This window comes from Desmodus rotundus, chromosome 2, assembly GCF_022682495.2.
Source record: "Desmodus rotundus isolate HL8 chromosome 2, HLdesRot8A.1, whole genome shotgun sequence".
Taxonomy (NCBI): domain Eukaryota; kingdom Metazoa; phylum Chordata; class Mammalia; order Chiroptera; family Phyllostomidae; genus Desmodus; species Desmodus rotundus.
The window spans coordinates 192765768-192787096 of record NC_071388.1 but is presented as its reverse complement, the minus strand read 5'-3'; the positions used below and the strand labels follow the sequence as shown (position 1 = coordinate 192787096).

The 21329-nt window shown below is 44.2% G+C and overlaps 1 protein-coding gene across 3 annotated transcripts in view; it reads right to left on the bottom strand.

Moving 5' to 3' along the window:
- Positions 1–5726: 5726 nt before the first annotated feature.
- The window catches only part of XRCC5 (X-ray repair cross complementing 5), a 95280-nt gene continuing 79677 nt past the window's right edge, over positions 5727–21329 (bottom strand). The window contains exons 17-21 of one of the 3 annotated variants that reach the window (XM_024563847.4): positions 21125–21234; positions 19337–19430; positions 17528–17595; positions 6954–7028; positions 5727–5966 (exon numbers count right to left, since the gene is read on the bottom strand). In XM_024563847.4, coding sequence (XP_024419615.2) covers positions 5952–5966; positions 6954–7028; positions 17528–17595; positions 19337–19430; positions 21125–21234 — 362 coding nt within the window. In that variant the 3' untranslated portion in view covers positions 5727–5951. Of the gene's footprint in view, positions 5967–6953; positions 7029–10399; positions 11199–17527; positions 17596–19336; positions 19431–21124; positions 21235–21329 lie in introns of those variants that run through there. The other 2 variants (XM_053919059.2, XM_053919060.2) reach the window with 2 other exon arrangements.

Genomic DNA, 21329 nt, shown 5'->3' with positions numbered 1-21329 from the left:
ACACACACACACACTTTTTTTCATACTTAGAGAAAAAAGGGAGCTAAAATTATTGAGTCCTTTCCATAGTTCAGGTGTTCTAGGTATGACAGGCATAAACACACACTCCCCAAAGGCCTGCTCATGGGTCTGTGTGTTCGTGTCCAACCCAACCCACCTCCTCTCTGTAACACCGCTCTCTTCTAACTTCACACATTTCTTCTCTGCAGACATGACAACCAGTCTCAGCGGCTGTTACGGGCTGAATTGTCCCCGCACAAAAGCTATGTTGAAGTCTACTCGCAGTACTGCAGAATGTGAGCTTATCTGGAAATAGGGTCACTGCTGATCTTACCCCTTAAGATGAGGTCTTACTGGGGTAAGGTGGGCTCCTAATCCTGTACGACTGGTTCCTTATGAAAAGATGCCCCCAGAAACGAATTCAGTGGCCCAGCAAGGGAACGTGTCCCTGCGTGTGCATCCTGGGCCACAGGAGTACGCCTGGTGTGCATGATGAGTGAATGTACAGGGTGGGGCAGAGTAGGTTACAGTTGTTCATGTGGAAAATAATGCAATGATTAATAAACGATAATGCAAGAATAAACTGTTTTGCACTCACAACTGTAACCCTACTTTTGCCCCGCCCTGGATGTGCTACAGGGTTTGAGTCTGTGTGTGCCCATATATTATGCCTGTAAAGTCCAGAGCTGCTTTTGCCCCTTTACCACCACTCACACACACCCTGGCCTTCAGTCCTGAAACTGCGAGTGTGCTCTTGGCTCAGACTATTCACAAGAACTGTGCACTCCCCTGCCGCTCCTTGCCACTGGTCGCATGGCAGCTGACGAGTGGTGCTTACTTCTATGAGGACACTACTTGAAGTAGCCCAGAAAAGGCATCTAGGCCTGATGCTGGTGGAGGATCTAGGGCCCAGGGGACTGGAAAAAGGGGAGGGAAATCATTAAACAAGGAACCAGGTGAGGTGACACATTGCTGTGGGACTAACCTGCTAAGTCCCAAGGCTTGAAACACACAGGAGTGTACACGCACGTGCAAACCCATTTCTGCCGTCCAGCACTCAAGTTGCCTGGAGTTTTCTCTTAAGAGTTTCCCATTCCTCATCTGCTCTAACATCCACTAAGAGGCAGCTATCCAGTGTGCAGGAGACAACACGCCTTTTGGAGCGATGCACCTGGATCACAGAGAAAGGTACAGCAGAGATGGAGCTGTCGCTCTGAAAGCTGTTACCCATCAGCTAATCCACATAGGGCTAGCAGTGTGCATTTGGAGAAGGCAGGGAAAGGCATCTCAAAGCCAGACAGATGCTGGTGTAGAAGAAGAAACAGAAAACTGGAGAGGTGGATAATAATGGGAAGTATTTACTGTGCACTTATCATGTGCCAAGCATTTGAAGTGGGTCACCCTCATTCACCCTGAGAACCCTGGAAGCTAGGTACTCTCCACATCAGCCCTGTTTGATGGTAGTAGAAACCAAGGTCACGAGTGGGTGAGTAACTTGGCCTTGGTCACACAGCTAGAAAATGGTAGAGGCAGGATGTGAAACGTAGGCAGTCTGAGTGTGAGCGGGGCTCTTACTCATGACATTCGGTGCAGTGAAAAAGCAGGCTCGTAGCAGCAGCGGGATGGGAAAGGAGTGTGGAATCGCCAATGGCGCAGACTCTCTAGGTGACAGAAGCCCACATTACAGAACTGAAATTCTGTGTCTGTCCTCCTTCCTCCGCGCCCCTTCAGCTCTCACAGTTACCCGCCTGGGGCCAGCGGTCATGGTGGAACGAGCTTCTGTGCCTCCTCAAAGCCCTCACCTAAGTTCTGCCCTGGGAGGGGCCCTGAGTATGCAGATCCTAGAGGCCATTAGACAGATGACAGGAATTGTCCCAGCTCCATCCAGAGATTTCTGCATGATCTCTGGCTACGATACAGGATGTAGGGGGACAGGTGAATAGGAGGGCTGGAGGTACTGAAGTTTACTGGCTTCCTCTGTATGGAGTGTTACTTCAGTGGACCGATTTGGAATATAAAACAAACCCACCAACTGCCCTATATACAGTAAAACAAAAGTTGAGATGGGTAAGGCAACTCCTCCGAGTTTATGTGGCTAGTAAGTAAAGCAACTGGATGACAAAACTGTCGGTTGGCTAACCACAAATCCGTACTTCCCCTCATCTCTCTGAACTGTCTCAACCAGGATAACTAAAATAATGTGGACCCCAGCCTCTCTTGCTGCTAGGGTTAGACATGCGACAAATTTCTGCCCAAAGGTTATTTGATTGAGAAAGTCCTGTCTTTCCCCAGGCCATCTTGCCCAAAGATGAAATGCAAGCGATTTCATTATTCTGTTGCTTGCAGAGGTGAAGGTACTTACTAAGGCCACAGAGCTGCTAACTGCAGCTGACATAAGAATGAACAAACCTGGGAGTATCTAACACCCAGGTGATGCTTTGAAGCACTATGCCTCATGCTTCTAAAGAAAAGTCTGGCCTGGGGTTATGTTCAGGTGGAGGAAAGGGCAATTCCTTCCTTTCCAGAATGACCCCAGAAAGCCAACACTATCTGAACAGATTATCAGCTCCGGATTCTATGGCCTGCCCTTTATGGGGGTGAGTGCGTGGGGGAGGAGGAAGCCTTTTCTCCCACCACCATCCTAATATCCCCCTGCTCATTACAGGGATGAGGAGTTAAATGTGACTGGTGCCTGGGCCATCGTTATTAGGGGTCATCAACTCCCCTAACAGGGTATACGTATGTTAAACTTAAACTGCATTTCTACTGCCTGCTCCCTGCTGCCATCCAAGGAAGGAAGCCAGGCCCACTATTTCTGAGCAGGCCAGCAAGATGCTCTGGCTCTGTCCCAGGCTGGGCAGCCAGTTGGTGGCAAGATCTGGATGCAGGAGGCCGAATGCAAACCTAAGCCAGGAGCTACAACCCAGCTGTCCGATGCTGACTTCCATTTGGCTATTTGCTCCTGTGCATTTAAGCTCCAGCAGAGCATGGAGTTGATGGGAGATGGGTGGTTGGCAAGGCAGAATATGGCCATTCCTTGGGCCCTGGTTTTGATACTAACTTACTACGATCAAAACCTAGGGGGACCATATAATCTATAGTCTGCATCAGGACACTTGAGAGTGAAAGGGGCACTATTAATTATGCCAGGGCGATGATCCTCAACTAAACTGGAACATGTGGTCACCTTATCAAAACCTACCCCCCCCCATCCTGGGTTCTAACCCCCACCTTGACCATAGTCTCTAATTTTCACGTAATAACTAGATGAGAAAACCTAAGTCTAATTGCAATAGATGATTATAAAAGCTAGCACTGGAATAGTTCTAACGAAAATAGAGATAGAAGGCAGACCTATTAAAAAGTTCTGCCCATGCCTTCTAGTTTGAGTTTTCACAATGTAATACCACAATTCTTTATTTGTGTGAAGTATTTTACTTTATAAAGTACTTCTCTGGGCACGATCTTCCTTACTAGCCTGAGAAGCAGGTAATCGGCTCGGTACCTTGACAAAGGCCACACAGCAAGCAGCAGCATCCAGGATCTGGGCTGACGTGTGTTTGCTCCCTTCCCACAGTGCAGCCCTCACGGCATCTACTCCAAATGAGCGACCAGATTGTGCTCTGAACCTAGACTACCTGGGGGAGAGGGGACAACGCAAAATGAGGCCAATGGGATGTACTGGACCAAACAGGTATGTGCCTGAATCAAAATCGGCTGTAAAGCCAGTCATAGCACAGTACATATTCAAAACAGAAGTACAGATATGTCCATTTATTTTCAAAACTATCCATGACTGGGTAAAAACTGCCTATCTCAAAATTTTCCAATACTATACATTTTCTATGTAAATTAAATTGGCAAAACTTCAACATTTAAAATAGTGGTTCTTAACAAAGGGGCAGCACATACCCTCAGGGGGCAGGTAGGTTATGATGTGGGGGGTGAATACCCCTTCTTTATCTCCACCCACTCTATAAATCAATAAATGGTCTCCTAGTGACACAGAAGCCCGAAGGTGACAGAGACAATAGTCAGTGACTTCCAATTCACGCACGTATGAGCCCGTCATTAGCGGGACCAACGGGCTCCGAGGACTAGCGAGTGCCCAACAGGTCTACAGATCTGCAAATCTCATTCCTGGGCAATGAGACCTCGGGGTGTTCACCCCAGACATGATGCCCCTACTCAGAACAGAATGCTCGGACCAAGGCTGCACAGCACATACACAGCGCCTACATGAAACGGATTCAGAAATTACACGGCTCATTTAGTCCTTTCTCTCCCCAGACTGTTAAACTCATTTCTTCCTTCAGGTGTTCAGATAATTAGGTAAAAACAGGGTTAGAGAAGCAAAAATAACCCACTACCCACAACATAAATCGAAAACTATCAGATCTAAAGGACCAACTTGATTCAAACTTTTCCTGGTTTCCTGGTTTGACAGGACTGTTTCCAAGGGGGAGTTTCCCAAACTGCCAAAGACAAGGGCTGCTTCTGAGGCCACAACTCAAGAGGACCTGGTGAGAGTAATGCAGAATTTTTAAGAAGAAAGATTTCCCTCTTGATTCTATGAAATGTCTAGGTTTTATCCAAGTCACAAACATCCCCTAGGCTTGAGTGATCCGACCTGCAGTAAGACAGGGCATCCGCCGTGGAGATGCTTTACGTGGGCACATGTGGTCAAGGCTGGCTCAGTGTGGGCAGTGCCGGGGAGCCCAAAAGGCCCGAGCAAACCACCCCTCTCAGCCCCCAGCTGACCGACAGGCGTTCTGTCGCGGAGACCCATTGGCAAGCAGTGCACGGACGGTCTCTCATTCTCGGCACTGCAGAATGGGCAGTGATCCACAGGAGGAGCGCGTCATTAATGCCTTCAATGTTTGCAACATGAAGTGAACTGATGACCACTTAGGGGGTGCTGAGGATATGGGGGAGTGGGCTCCACCAAGTTTGTGACACCAAGGAAGGAGGAGTTAGACCTTGGGGGAGAAGTGAGGTCAGGAAAAAAATAAGGGTTTTGCTGTTGTCTTAATTTTAGGAAAGGAAACATCATCCAGAGAGTAAAAAGGAGACAGGTAGAGATGGAAAAGACCTGGGAAATTAAGGAAGAGGCGTTTTAACACAACTAAACTTTCTCTTGGTGAGACCTGCAAGCAGGGTAATAAAATGATAAATCCTAACTGCTGTGGTGAAGTTCTGTTTTAGTTTTCTTGGGGGTTCACTAATAATGTGGGTTCACTCGGGTTAAAAAAAGAACCAAAAGAATGAGCCAAAAGAATGTCTTTTCTTCACGAGGACACCACAACTCACTACTTCAAATGGGTACGCAGGGCAACTGTGCTCCCCCACCCACCTGCTTAAGGACAACCACCTCTCCCTCCCTCCCTCTCTCAAGTGATGTGGGACTAAAAGGCTTCGATAAAAGGAGAAATGGGCCAGACCTGACCCATGATTTTCCAAACCCAGTGTTCCGTTGGGAGGTGACAAATGGCATCATTTGAGCAGCATGAGTCCTGACTGCTGTGGCAGGCTTGGATAAGGGACCGCGCCTCCGGGGGAGGACTGAGAAACTCACCGACGACCACGCCGTGGTTTTGGGTGAGAGCTTCACGAGGGCTGCAGTCCTCACCAAGACACCAGTCCAGGAGGAAATTCATTTTCCAGAAACTTCAAAGCATGGGTATTACATAAGGAGATCAGTAAGACCACAAGAGAAATAAGACATCGATCTGAAAACAACGACTCTTTATAAACTTGTTTGGGGTCTAAGTATCTCTTATATGTGTACATATTCATTCCACAAAGAATCAGGAGATGCCCTTCCGTGAGACCTGCAGAGACTATCTCCAGAGCTTCCGGTCCCCTTGAATGGCTGCCTCCAGGTTGCTCTGTGTAGAAGTCCCAGCAGGGCGGCGATGGCGACTCCTGTAGACTCCCCACACATCCAGGACCTATATCAAGTCCAGCTGTAAACAGGAACAGCACATTTAGAAAGGAAGCAGGCCAGCTGCAGACCACTGAAGCTCCAGTGAGAGAGTTCAGTGACAACGGCCCTCTCCAGTGGTAGCATGCACAGATTTGCACAGTCACCCACCGCTGACTAGCTCAGGAGTTAAACAGCAAGCAGCTCCTCGTGCAGCACTAAGAACTTCTCCACAGAAAGCTGAAAGTTTTTACTGGACAGCTGTCATGTGAGGCTTCAAGGCAGAAAGTTCCCACCCATGAAAGATGGATACAAAGACCAACACTTTTCACACAGCCCCCCAGGCAGCCAGATACAGTGCGAAGAGGTCCAGAAACCCCCAAATGGTGACCAGCCTATTTTGTTTACATTAAGTTACGTGAGAACATTTAAGAATTAGGCTTTTAAAGGCTGTTTTTTTACTTGTCAACCCACACAAACTGCATGTTGTATTGCCTACTTTGGTCGAGAGCAATTTCAGTAAATTATGACATTTTGCTCCTATAGGAATAGCCTCTGCAGCTCTTTTTAATCCTTCAAAGAGGATAAAACTGAATGAACAATAACTAAAACCACTGAGTGCAGAGATTTCCATTATGAAATTACCTACCTGATTAAACTGACAATGCAACCAATAGTAGTGTAGAGAGCTCCTGGTGTAGTAGAAATTAAACAGAGAAGAAACAAGTCTAGCCCTGGCTGCTGTGGCTCAGTGGATTGAGCGTCGGCCTGCAAACTGAAAGGCTGCCAGTTCAATTCCCACTCACGGCACATGCCTGGGTTGCAGACCAGGTCCCCGACTGGGGGTGTGTGAGGGGCAACTGATCGATGTTTCTCTTGCACATCGATGCTTCTCTCCTTTACTCCCCCCCCTCTAAAAAATAATAAACTCTGAAAAAAATAAACAAGTCTATAAGCAGCCTTTGTGCTACATCTACAGCTCAGACAACTTCCATCACTGGAACACCTTGTGCATGTTAAAAGTACTTACTAAATCATCCACATCACCACCTTCTTCAAGTACGGCTGCCGTGTCTTCACTTCGGTTTTCTTTGGGGGCCAGAAACTGTGAATATAAAGTTGGTCATGATGCTGAATGACATGTTCCCCTCTGCAGATGAAGAAACAAACTGCTGGCCCTGTCACAGACAGACTTGCGACAAATGGCCCTCAACAAACATCCTCCTGACAGCTGCTCCTTCACTTGTCTCTGGATGAAAGGACTAGTTCTGGGGTTGAACAGTGCACACTGACTAGTCACAGAGAAAGATCTCGACAAGAGGGGGAAAATGACACGGCTCGCCAAGGCAGTGACCATGTGGCGGGTCCCGCGCCAGGCACTGATGATGCCCGATGTTGCCAGTTGTGCTCCCGCAGGAAATAATGTGGGGTCGCTCGGGTTAAGGAAAGAACCACACTCCCCAAACCAGTATGCCTTGGTCTCTTCTGAGGGATCATGAGAATGAAGGGTCAGAACTTAAAAGATTATAATCAGCTGTTCTTCAACTCCACTGCGAACAAAAGGAGTAAAAGGAAGAATTTGTAAATGAAGTAAAACAAAAAGATGGGCGAGTTTGGCAGGTTGTTCAATTCCTTTTCTGGAAACCCTTCCATCTGCATTAGAGACTGTTTGAAAACAGGTGGATGAGAAGACTTCTAGTGTGCCCTTCTGTTCAGCAGCCCTGGAGCTTCTAAGGGCAGACACACGGCAGAGCAGGGCCTGAACAGCCGTTTGCAAGGATCCAGGAATGGAACTCAGACTTTCAAAGGGCAATGAGTGCCCTTGAAAACTATCTGAACACTCCTGCTTTCCTCCTGTCCCTCCGAGAGACAGCAGTGGGGACTCTTTTTCTTCAAGGCCTGTGGTAACCGCATCTAAGGGCTGGGTTTTATCAACCACTTCTCTATGCTAACAGGAGAAGTGATCTTCTGGCAGCGTAAGTACTTAAAAAGGTAGCGGAGCTGAGCCTGCGGGAGTGGTGGGAGGCGGGGCACGCACCTCCTGCTCACACAGGGTCAGTGGGCAGGCAGCCGCTCAGGCTCCCCTGCAGTTGCCTCCACCCATGAGGGAAAAATGTAGTTACACTTTTCTCACGCTCTCAACACGAGAAACGCAAGAATTACGGTTATTTTTATGTTACGATGGATACAATCGAGGGCTCTGAAGCCTAAAACTTACAGACTCTAATATGTCTCTTGAAGGAGTCACCCTTTCAGTGCTGGGCTGTGTGCAGCAAGTCTTAGGAAGCAAGGGCCGCACGCCCTGCCATCCCTCATGGGCAAAATCCCACACACACAGTTCCCAGAGCGGCCACAGGGGCGGCTGCACGTGCAGAACAGGGAGGTGCCTTCCTTCGGGAGGCGCACTGGGCCTTGGGGGTGTGTTTCCGACTTGTCTCTCCTGAACTTTTTAACCCTCAGTCAAAGCCCCCTCACCATTCAGTACCGCCAAGTCTGACGGAGGGATTAAAGGACTCGTGTTTTTCTAAGGGCATTTATGGGTCTTCCCGCAGCCCTTTGTTGCCTCTGAAGTGGACTGTGCTCTGCGCTAGAATCAATGGGATGAGAGACGTAAAAAGCTAGCAACAGGGTCCAGTTTGGAACAGAACTGCAATGCAGCTTCTGCATCACTATTTATGTTGGTTAATTATTAATACAGGTATTTGAGGGTCAAATACAGATAAATAAGAAATCTACATATGTATTTGCATATGGTTTATGTCTAAAGATTAAACTCTGCTCTATCCCAGATTCCCAAAGTGATCTTTATGATTCCTCAAATTGTTATCACTATTAAAATGATTTTTATTTTATTCTTCTCCTCATAATCATTAACCCCCCACAAGGTTTTCCCTGTGTCAGGAACACAACAGGCTAAAGGAAAAAGCATCCAGCAGGGATGAAGAGAATGAAAAGCAGACCTGTGTCTTGCCATAAACCTCTGTGAAGCCACAAATGACTGGCGCCTTCCAAACACAGACTCTGTAGGCCGAAAGGCTCTACAGTCTACTACGTCTTCTATCACCCCTTAGTAACCGAATGCATGATAGGTACTTATTGATGAATCTAGAAAATCCCTCATGTTTTTTGGCACAGAGCCCTAAAAGCTCCGGTTCCCGTCCCCCGCCCCTGCCTGCAAAGCCCCTTTGACACTGCAATCCCAGGCTAAGTTGAGACAGGACTAGCTGCACGGTATGCCTGTAGCATATATAATTAAACACAAATGGCACGTCTCTGAGACGAGGCCAGATTCCTAGGTAGAGGAACAGCAGCAAACAAACTTCCATTTCCATCAAGCGCTGAACATCTGCAACTGATTTTCCTGACAGATCTGCTTAACGTTTCTGCGGAAGCAAATTATGGCTAAAAGCCGGGCTGCCATCCATTATCCTTCCCAAAGCCCCAGGCAAGGCTGATCTCTTACACACATCATTCCTCCTCATCAGAGGTTTTAACTGCAAGTGACTTCCAGGCTGCACAGTGACAGGGAGGCAAGAGCTATAGCAGAGAATCCAATGGCTGGCCTGCTTTCTCAATCAAGGCAACAGATTCTCTGAAGGCAGCAGGAAGGGGTAGGAGTCAACGCTCATCTTTTCTTGTGTTCCTTCCCTCTGCAAGATGCTGAAAAGGTAGAAAATAAGTAGCAAGGACACTTGGATGGCACACTCCTGCTCTGTCAGACCACCGTCATTCACTTGGGGCTACCAAGAAAGAGCCCTCCTATTCGGAGATCTTCAGGGAATGGATAAACTATTACTTTTCAAGTACACTGAAATAGAATCCTGGTCTCAAGCAGAGAAGTGGAATCAATAACCTCTGTATAGAAATTTCCAGTACTATACCTCCATAAAACTAGAAAGTAACAATCAGCTTCTGCTCAGACCCTTACCAATCCCCAAATTAGAAACACAAGGCTTTCCTTGGGCTGATTCCAACACCACCAGGTGATTCCAAAAAAATTACCCATAATCCAGATGTATAAAAACATCAGGAAGAATTAAAGTCCATGTATTTTGTCTAAAACAATATACTTGTACATTCAAGTTTCATTAAGGCCTCCGGCAGCTTATTTCATACTACAAGGGCCATATAGTGCAGCAAAGAAATTCTGCAACCTGGTGTGGGAGAACAGAGCCATAATCTTAGCTCTTAGTCCCTCAGTATCTCCGGGCAAGCCAGCTAACTTTTCTACAGTGAATTTCCCTCAAAAAAAAAAAAACACCGAAATACCACTACTTACCCCACCTATGTCAAGGGGGCATAGTGAGTCTTAGATGAAATAAAGTACGTGAAAATGCTTTTTGGTGTGACAAGTTTTATGCTTCAATTCCTAGCAATATACCTAACAGATGTCCACCAAATAATATGTACAACAAAATCCACAGCATTTTTACTCATAACTGTCAAAGTTTGGAAACAATCAGATGTCCATCATCAGGAAAATGGATGAATAAATTGTGTCATAACTACAAACAAAAGGGAATACTACAAAGCTATAAGAAAGAACAAACAACTCTTAACAACATGGATGGAGCATAACAGGCATGATTCCAGTTATAAGGTGAAAAACAGGCAAAACTACTCTCAAGGGACAGATGTCAGAATAGTGGTTTACCTCGGGGGACAGGGGAGTTATGACTAAGCAGGTACCAGGGACCCTCCTCGGTGACAGTAATGTTATATATTTTGATCCGGGTGATGGGTACCCAGATACATACATGTGTGAGAATTCATCAGGCTGCATATTTGAGAGGCGTGTATTTACTGTATGTTCCACCTCAATAAAAATTTAAAAATCGTATCTTACAAAATATCGAGCTCAAAACAAATGTAAGGTGAGACTGCGACATTTTCATTATTGCTTTTCTTGAACTACCATATAAAGCATCTACACCAGAGATTTAAGGCAGACAAGGAAAGTGGAAAAGAGTAAAGGAGACAATTGTTCTTAAGAAATGACTGTTAAATTCTAATCTTATAATTCCTCCCAAGGCTTTGGTGATGTTTTACACACTCCCACACACAAAACTGGTACACTCTCGAAAGAGGGAGTGCGAGCATCTTTTCTCTTTGTAGATGCAGCAGGTGGCACTCTAAGGTGAAGGCATGGAGAGCTGGCGCCATGGTGTGGTGGAAAGAGGACTGTGGTCCAGGAGTCTGGATTCTAGTCAGTTCTGCAAGCCATGAACCTGCTGTGGGACCCTGAGCAGGTCAACTTCACCACTCTGGGCAGCATCTGAAAAATTACCAGATTGCTAAGCTCTGAGCATCTACATGGTAGGGCAAAGGTAGGTTCACAGTTTTGAGTATGCAAAACACAGAGTTTATTCTTGTGTTATTATTAGTTACTGTATTAGTTTTCATACAAATAACTGTAAACCTACTTTTGCCCCATCCTGTAGAATGCTAAGGTAGAAAAATTAACAAAAGTCAACAACAATAAAGCTAGCTAAATCAGGCAGCTAAAGAAAAACAAGTGCTAAAAAAGTGATCCCCCCCACCCCAGGCGAGCTTGTATCAAATGGTTTAGACTAGCTCAGCCTCTCTGAATCCCTGGGGAAACAATGGCTACTCCAAAGCCATGAGGGCTAGTCCTCTTTCCCGTTTTTTAAAAAATATTTATTTTGTTAATTATGCTATTACAATTGCCCCAATTTTTCCTCCTTTGCCTCCCTCTGCCTGGTAACCCCATTTCCTCCAGCAATCCCCCCCTTAGTTCATGTCCATGGTTTGTGCATGTAAGTTTTTTGGCTTCTCCATTTCCTATACTATTTTTAACATCCCTGTCTACTTTGTACCTCCCCTTTATGCTTCTTAATCCCTGTACCTTTCCCCCCATCCCTTCCCCAGTGATAACCCTCCAAATGATCTCATCTATGACTCTGTTCCTGTTCTAGTTGTTTGCTTAACTTGTTTTTTAGATTTAGCTGTTGATAGTTGTAAACTTGCTGCCATTTTAATGTTCATAGTTTTGATTTTCTTTTTCTTAAATAAGTCTCTTCAACATTTCATGTGATAATGGCTTGGTGATGATGAACTCCTTTAGCTTTACCTTGTCTGGGAAGCACTTTATCTGCCCTTCCCTTCTAAATGACAGCTTTGCTGGGTACAGTAATGTCCTTGCTTTTCATCACTTTGAATACTTCTTGCCAGTCCCTTCTAGCCTGCAGAGTTTCTTTTGAGAAATCAGCTGACAGCCTTAAGGAAATTCCTTTTCTTTTGCTGCTTTTAAGATTCTCTCTTTATCACTAACCTTTGGCATTTTGATTATGATTTGTCTTGGTGTGTTCCTCTTTGGGTCCAACTTGTTTGGGACTCTCTGTGCTTCCTGGACTTGTATGTCTATTTCCATCACCAGATTGGAGAAGTTTTCTTTCATTATTTTTTCAAATAAGTTTTCAATTTCTTGCTCTTCCTCGTCTCCTTCTGGCATCCCTATGATTCAGATGTTGGTACGTTTGGAGATGCTCCAGAGGCACCCTATACTATCCTCATTTTTCTAATTCTCTTTTCTTCTTGAAGTTCTGATTGAATGCTTTTTTCCCCCCTTATGTTCCAAATCACTGATTTGAATCTTGGCTTCATCCCCTCTGTTGTTGGTTCCCTGCAGATTTTTCTTTATTTCACTTAATGTAACCTCCATTTCTGCATGGGTCTTTTTCATGCTGTTGCCGTACTCAATGAGTTCTTTAAGCATCCTGATCACCAGTGTTTTGAACTCTGCATCTGACAGGTTGGTATCTCCACTTTGTTTAGTTCTTTTTCTGGAGTTTTGTTCTGTTCTTTCATTTGGGTCATATTTCTTCGTCTCCACAATCTGGCAGCCTCCCTGTGTCTGTTTCTGTGTATTAGGTAGAGCTACTTCGACCCCCTGTCTTAGTAGCATGACCTAATGTAGAACAGGCACCTGTAAATTGTGTGGGGCCGAGCCGTAGGTAACCACCAGGCGGGGCACCCCGTTTCACCGCTTTGTGGCTCTGGGTTGGAGAGGGCTCTGAGAGATGGCAATGCTGCTGCCTTGGCATCTGGAGGTTCGTCTGGGAAGAAGTTGTCTCCTGGCACTCACCCTGTTTCCAGCCACTTCACTTTCTCCCCTTATGCCACTGGTGCCCTTCCAGCTGTTGCCCTGGTGCTGAATTCTAGGGCGGGTGGGTCTGCATAAGTCCTAAGTCTGTGAGGGCCCTTTAAGAGAAGTCTCCTGAAAATCCAGCAGTTTATTCTGCCACCCAGACCCCCAATGATTTTACAGCCAGAAATTATGGGGATTTATCTTCCTGGCGCTGGACCCTGGGCTGTGTGGTTTGGCCCTTGCTCCCGAGGTATCCCTCTCAGTTTTTACCCAGCACTTGTGCGTGTGGGACTGCCCATTTGCTACCTCTCCGCACCACACTATATCGCCACATCTCTTCCCGTCTCCGTGTCTTTGTCCCTCCTACCTGTCTGGATGAATGTGGCTTCTTTAAATCCTTGGTTCTTGGGGACTTCCATACAGCTCGATTTTCTGACAGTTCTGGGTGATACTTGTTTTGTGGTATAGCTGTGATTTTTTCTGTAGTTGTGTGAGGAAGTGAAGTGTCTTTACCTCTGCCTCCATCTTGACTGGAAGTCCTCCCCTCTGTGTTCTTATTACAGAGTGAAAAGGATGGAGGACTGGGGGTGGGGGTGGGAGTTGTCCTTCAGTTGGACTCCTAGCCAGTGACTTACTATGAGATTTCAGACAGATCATTTTACTCTCAAGGCTCTAAGTTTCTTCATCTATGAAATAAGGAGTTGGTATGAGACCAGTATGTTTCAGGTTATGTCCCCTGGGCATGGGTGTTCTCAATCTGCCACTCCCACTGTCTATCAACTAAGGAGTCTACCACCTTCACCTGTGTCACATATCAGGCTTCCTTGTAAGCTCTCAGTTAAAAAAAAAAAAAAAGAAAGAAAAAAAACTGAACTAGGAGATCATTAGGATTCTTTCCAGCTGAATAAAATTCTATATAACATAAGCCAACATCCTCTGCCTTAGTTAAGAATCTGGCTTGTTTAGATTCTTCTAATCCAAGGCTTTTAACAGTGTTATTATCAATGTTTTGGGCCAGATAATTCATTGTTGTGGGGCTGTCCTGTGCACTGTAGGATGTTTCAAACCATCCCTGGCCTTGACCCTACTAAAAGCAGTAACATGCCCCCTGTGGAAACCACCAAAAATGTGTCTAGACTGCCAAATGTCTCCTGGGTAGCAAAATCTCCTGGTTGAGAACTACTGTTCTGACCCTAACACAGGTTAGCAAGAAGAAACCTAAACAAAGATTAAGAATAAACTTCAAGTGGAGAATCAGACTATCCCGACCATTCACAAGTCACTGACTCTTACTGAGTGTGGCTTGGGGCAAAGGATGTCCCAGGTGCCCCTAGAACATGCCGGCACGAATAGCCATACCTTCTACCCACCACCAGGCCTGGAGAATACACCGATGGATGAAGGGCACACAGGAGCTGTACAAAGACTTTACCAAACATCAGTGTCAGTGGTATGTCTAAGAGTAGCAACCAGAAACAGAAAATGTTAAAGAACTGACAGGTTATAATGACAATAAAAATGAATGTAGAAGTGGTAATATTTATGTTGAGGTTTCAAAATGCAATGAGAGGTAATGGTACACTTAAAAGAGAGTGACTATATCTAAACTTATGTCGTGGAAGAACTTTCTATTTCTGCAACACAGCTGACTTACCTATATTTCTCAAAGAATCAAAAAATCCACACCTTCGTAGAATACACTGGGGGAAATGGCTCTCCTTAAGATGTACAAGTGTAAAGGTATGATTTAATTTTCATTTAAAATGGACATCCCTGGATAATTATTTCCCTTCAAATCATCAACATTTCACAGCAAGGATCTGACAGCTTGCCAACTTTAAACCCCTTGTAAATACCGTGGAAGAGTTTAAATGCACTGTGAGGATTGTTCTTCAATCTCTCTAATTACAGTCAAGTTTCCTTAATTGATTATTTGAGAAGTGACCAAATTTAACACTTGCTTTAAAGGCAATGTGAATGAATATTTTAGCACACAGTCCAAAGTGATTACACTTCCCTAACGTGGCTAAGAGAAAGAGCTGACGCATGTCTCTCCTATTAAAACACAGGGAAAAAACTGCCACAAGCCAGAATCTCTCTCTGTCATCCTCCTCATTATCATCTGTAAATGCACTCTCTCCAAAACACAACAGATGCCATTTAAAACCTTTTTAACACGAAGGATGAAATCTTCACTCTGAAGAGCAAAGTGAAGGGTTCATGGGCTAGTGCAGCACATGACACGGAAGCATAATCGCCGAAGTCAGACAAGTCGGTGCGAGCAGACGAGTCAGAACACTGGGCTGCACTCTCCTGTGTTTACTACATTTTCTCCCTACTCACAGGTGAAGTTCTCAGAATTGTCTTAAATAACCAACTGAAATCAGCTCTGCTGGTATCAGAATCATGTAAGGACACCACCCCATAAACAGTCATTAACTGCAATTCCTCAGACATCAAAATTCCTGATGGGAAAGCTGTGTCCTTAAATTCCAAAGAAGATTCCTTATGTGCAACATAGAACAAACCTCAGACAATTTGCAAAATGTCTACTACCCCCTTTTAGGTTTCTTTCCTCTGCACCACACTGGACTCATTGAGCTGCGACACCTTTGGTTAAAGGTGCCTCTGGAAGGAAAACTACTCTTTAGATTAGTGTTCCCCTCCTCCTCCCAAAACTGTAATGCGTACTCAACTCTCACCTAGGTAACAGATACTACTTTAATGCAATAACAACTAAAATTAAAGCATTTGTGTGACTTGTCTAGCAAAAGCTGATTGATATGCCTTCACCCTTTGTGCTGGTCAATTTAAGTGTCAACTTAGCTAGGCCATGGTGGCCAGTGGTTGCACCAAACAGCAGTCTAGGTATTGCTGTGAGAGGTGATGAACACTTACAGTCAGCTGAGTTTAAGTAAAGGCTACCCTCAATAATGTTGGTAGGCCCCATCCAAACAGTTAACGGAATCCTGCCTCCAGACTGCAACATAGCAATCCTGCCTGAGTTTCCAGCTTGCTGGTCTGGGACAAATTTCAGATGGGCCAGCGTCCACAATCATGTGAGCCAATCCCTTAAAATAAATCAGTCCCCCCGACCCCCCCCCCCCCACAGACATTCTATTGGTTCTGTTCCTCTGCATAGCCCTGAATGATAAAACACTGTTCAAGGGGGAAACACTGTCACACCACTGTATACAATAACCAACAGAAACAAAATGCAGCAGTTAAGCGACATACTCTCCAGTACCGGCACACTCATGGTGCTGAGTACGGCAGGAGGGTGCGGACATCGTGGCCCCACTTCAGAGACAATAATCAGCATCTTCCAGAATCTGCTTCTAAATTTCCAGGATATTACTTCCTGAAAGCCAAATGCTTTTGCCAGGCAAAGTGCTTAATAAAAATTCCTGCATATTCTGCACTTTTCCAAACAATATTCCAGTTTCTGCCAAATGACTCCGAACATTCAAGGCGGTTTTAATTTGGCCTGAATTTAGCCGTAAGGTGAACGTGGCCAGCCTTGTTCCTGCCATTCACTTAACAGAGTCGCGTCTGGTGCTGCAGACCAAGCTCTCCCTCAGCGTGTGCGTGGGATTTTTGAGTCTCACTGCCTCCCTCGGCTACCCTGAACGGATCATTTGAGTTCCTAGAGGATGAGGTGCTGTCTCTTCACCCTCGCAGACAGCAGAGGCTTGTGCCTAACTGCCAGCTGCCAGCTGTTGTACGAGCAGGACTGTCACTGACGCTGAATGTTATAAACCATACGCTTTTGAGCTATTACATTTAATTTCATTAAAATTTCACCCAAAACTGGAGGTATGATGAAAGATCACTTAGCTACATTGCCACGTGTATTTGACTTACAGCTGAAACAGATTCAATACTTGTACACCAGGCAGGGAGACCTTGGCCTAACTATTTGTGTCAATAAAAAGCTCATGGGGCCTCATACATGAAGTCTTTTATTTACCAAAAACACCTACATGTGCCTTATGCTAGAATGCCAGTGTTTTGCTACCTTGCTGCACCTTACAATTTGACTTACAAGTTCAAAACCATGCCTACGACCCATCTCAGACAAAAAGTATCTTGGGGGACGGGTCTGGTTGTCAATATATTTTTTTTTGTAAAAAACAGCTCCCAAGGTGAACAATGTACGGCCAGGGTGGGAATCACTGGTCTAGACAGATCTCACAGCCTTCACCAGGGTCTAGGCTACGCCTGGCGTGATGCTCCATGGACGTCAGCAGCTCTGGAGCTATTGAGGCTGCAATTACAGGTGAATTCTAGAAAAATTACCATAGTCTATGGAAAACTAAGTGAGATTACAATTTCACCCACAAGGGTGATGCAGCTGAAGCAATTTGCCTGTTGGCTGGCTAAAAATGGGCACACTAAATGTAGTTAGCCTTAAAATTTAACTTCTTCAAGTAAGAATGGGTATCAAGAAAATATTCACTGCAATAAGTGATCTAAAGACAGAGAGTTATCAATACCTTTTTGGCTTCCTCCGCTGTGACAGAGCTTCCAGAAGCTTCATCTTTGGTGATCAGAGTAATTCCATCTAAAAAGTAATTCAGAGAGTAAAATCCAAGTACAGAATCCCTCCCAAACCTACCTTCCTTCCCACCTATCTCCACCCATTTAGTACTGGGGATTTTTACAACTATGATGGTGCATTTCTCTACAAAGAATATAAAACGATAAAGGCCCTTAATTAACATTGTTCCTTTCATCTTACATTACCTTTCCTCCCATTTCTGCTTGTGTAAAATAAAGGCCACATCTCAAATGCCCCATGCTCCATGCAGGCTTCCTTGTTTAGATCCAGATAGAAATAATCTCTCCTTCAGAATTCTCAGATCATTTTGCTTATGCCTTTGAAATGGCTCTCATCATATCTTATCCTGTATAGCTCTTCATATAAATGTTATCTCTCCTAATGGGACTGTACACTTTTCTCGAGGGCAGGTTTATTCACCTTTACTTTCCCCGCAACGTAGTATGCAGCAGAAGCTCAGTAAATAAATGGTAACGGAATGACTTTATACTACGGCCCAAACTCATTAGGTACCTAATATGGGAATCTGAAGACACTTAGACTTCCAGTAGTGTTATTGGCTATTGATGGAAAGGCCAAGGTCAGGAGGAAACATGCTCTTAGCCTGGCCATGTCTATCATTTAGTACAGTACATCAATTTTAGCTCGCTGAGAGCAAATCAAGGATAGAAAATCTATGCTTTAGTTTTCTCTTCCTCCTAAGATTTTCTCCTGCCTCAAATGGCTGATGTGTGAAATACTTTCAAAAAAGCACACGTATTTAACATCCGTTTGTACCCAGAAATGGCACGAGTCATGTGTATTCTCTTAGCAGGATACAAGCTTTCAGAAAATATGTAGCTTGTGTATGTCCGGTAAGATTTTTTTCAGCAAACAGTGTGCTGGAGGCATTCAATACATTCCAAAACCAATCTCCTTCATCTGCTGGGTTGGCAGCAGAGACATAAGGGTGATCTGAGGAAGCCCCATTCACCACCTATTATAATTGCTTTTGCTCCCCGGTGTAGAAGTTAAAGGGCTGAAAAATTAACTGCCAGGGAAATGGCTGCCTGTGCGATGATGAAAAGCTGCTGCTAGAAGCTGGACAGTTGGGTATGTAACTCCTTTACACAGAAACGCACCTAAAGCCAGGCTGAAAGTAATTCTGGGGCCCTATTTCAAGTGAGAAGTCTTACACTTTTTAACATCATTGTTTTTTGAAAAAAAAATTTTTAATAGTTAGCAGCTTATACTTAGGTTCTGAAAAAAATTAAGTCAGCTAAAAAAAATGGGCAAAGGGCATGAAGAAAATCAAACCTCGAGATTTAGAAAAGTGTATGTTGCCTTCTTTCTAGGTTTAATTTGCATTGTCCTGTGAATAAGCGAGGAACTGAGTGGCCAACTTTGGTGCATGCAGATGCTGGTGTGCCGACAGGAAAAGCCACAGACGTGGCAATGAAGGGCAGCCGGAGAGGTCAATGGGAGTGCCGTGGGTCCAGGAGGACCCAGAGTATCTAAGGATCGGAGAGGGAGGGGCAATTTTACCTGCACAGCTCCTTTCACCTAACAGACAGGCGCAATCTCGGGAATGTGGTGGGCTACACAGAGTTTCAGACGGGACTTACGTGTTTACTTATTAATCACTCTGTATTTATGCTTATTAAATCATATTTTTAGTTCATTGAATCCTGAGCATTTCCCAAATCCACATTGAAAGTCATCACACAATACAATTTATATATTTAGAGTTTATATTTACACTTACCCTGAATGATGATTTCCCAGAAATGATTTAATTGTTTTTCCACTTTCTCTCGAAGAGCTTTCAGGAAATTGTTAAAGCGCTGATATTCTGAAAACTGTGGTGGCAAGTCAGGGCAGGCATAAAAACAGAGTCATCCTCAGACCAAAGTACTACACATACTGAATCCATCTTTTATAGCCTATACATATTATAATTACATGTATTTACAATGTATATTATATACAATTATATATGTTGTATATAATCATTATACACACACACACTTCTTTAGTAAATGGAAAACTGTTATTTCAGGTTTTAGCTTTGTTTGCTGGGGATCTGAAATCTTTCCATCTGTGAAAGGTACAGAATTCCCAGAGCCACGCAGTTTTTTGGTGGCCTGGTAGTTTGTTTTTTAACTTTTGATATAGACATATTCAAACCAAAAGAGAGAATAAGAATAGTTCATTGAACACTCATATAGCCATCACCCATCTTCAACAGTTACCAGCTCAATCTTGTTTCCTCTCTATGCCCACCTTCATCTATAAGTATTTCAATATGCAGTATCTAAAACAAATATTCTATTTAAAAAAATACTCATAAAATTTAATAATTCCTTAACAGAAGCAAGTAACCACTCAGCATTCACATTTCCCCAATTGTTTCAAAAACCATTTAAAAAAATTTTTTTTACAGTTAAAAAGGTTTTTATATTAAGATTGATACCATTCTAAAGTCTCTTTAGATTCTCCTCCATCTTTTTCTTCCCTCTCTCCCTAAACGCACCCCTCCTCTTGCTCGCTCTCTCTTTCAGAGAAATCACTAGGTACGTTTAAGGACAAGTGGTGGCAAGAGTGCACAGGAATGTTATCAGACGTGCCATCCAGCCGGGGAGCACAGTCCCTTAAAAAGCAGTACTTTTTCGCCATCTTCTTCCGTCTAACCAAATCCTTCTCCACCTGACTGAGTCACCCCTGTCTGCTTCTCCTGACTCTGCTTTGTCGAAATTTTGTGTTTTATCTGTAGGGCATTTGGGTCACTTACTATTGAATCTCCTATTCTATTCTAATTTTAACCACCTTCACATTTTCTTATTCTTTGCAAGTACCTAAACTATTCAAGAATTATACCGGTCACTTCTTCAGCAAATATTAATAAGCACCCACGTAAGAACTACAACTGTGCCTACTTTAAAATATACTTTCTAATTTAAACTTGCTTACTCTTACTTAGGGTTTATGTATAAAAGCCTAGAAATAATCTGGAAGAAATAATTTGGAAGTGTTCTATAAATATTTCTAATAAAACACAACAACAAAAAACCCACACAAAAGGTAGGACAGGCGTACCGAGTAATTAATTTTCAGTGTTCTTTTGGCCTCTGGCATTCAGATCCCTAGTCCTGTATTCACAATATCCTTCTCAATAATTACACCAATATATACTGTCTATCAACATCATAGAAACAGCTATCCCATCCTTTACAATAATGACTGGGCCCACCAGAGGTTACAACAGAAATTCCTGTGTTTCCCTAATAGGGACCATCGGCCAGGGCTATAGTCTAATACAAAGCTAATTCCCAGGGACGAAACATTCCACGCACCCGCCCATCCTTATTCCCCCTTAGAAATGACACCGACAGTAAACTGAGTCAGTCACCTCTACTTCTCCTGGCAGACACTGCTATTCACAGTGAGAATGACTATTTCCAAAGCCCAGGCTTGTTTGTGGGGTGTTGTATGCCTCTCCCCTGTAAAGGGGGCCAACTGTTTAGGATGAGGAGACAGGCTAAGAGAGCATTACCTGAATGGCTTCTTCCCGGAAGGCTCTGATGCAGTCCATGCTCTTCATAAAATATGGTGTTTCGTTAGTACCCAAAAACTGTTCAATGTGATTTATTAGCTGGAGACTCGCTGGAACACAAGACAGTAATTTTACTGTTCTCCATTTAAAGGATGCTTGTTAGTTAGAGAGACTATATCCTTCTGTGTGCCTGTAAGTATGTGTT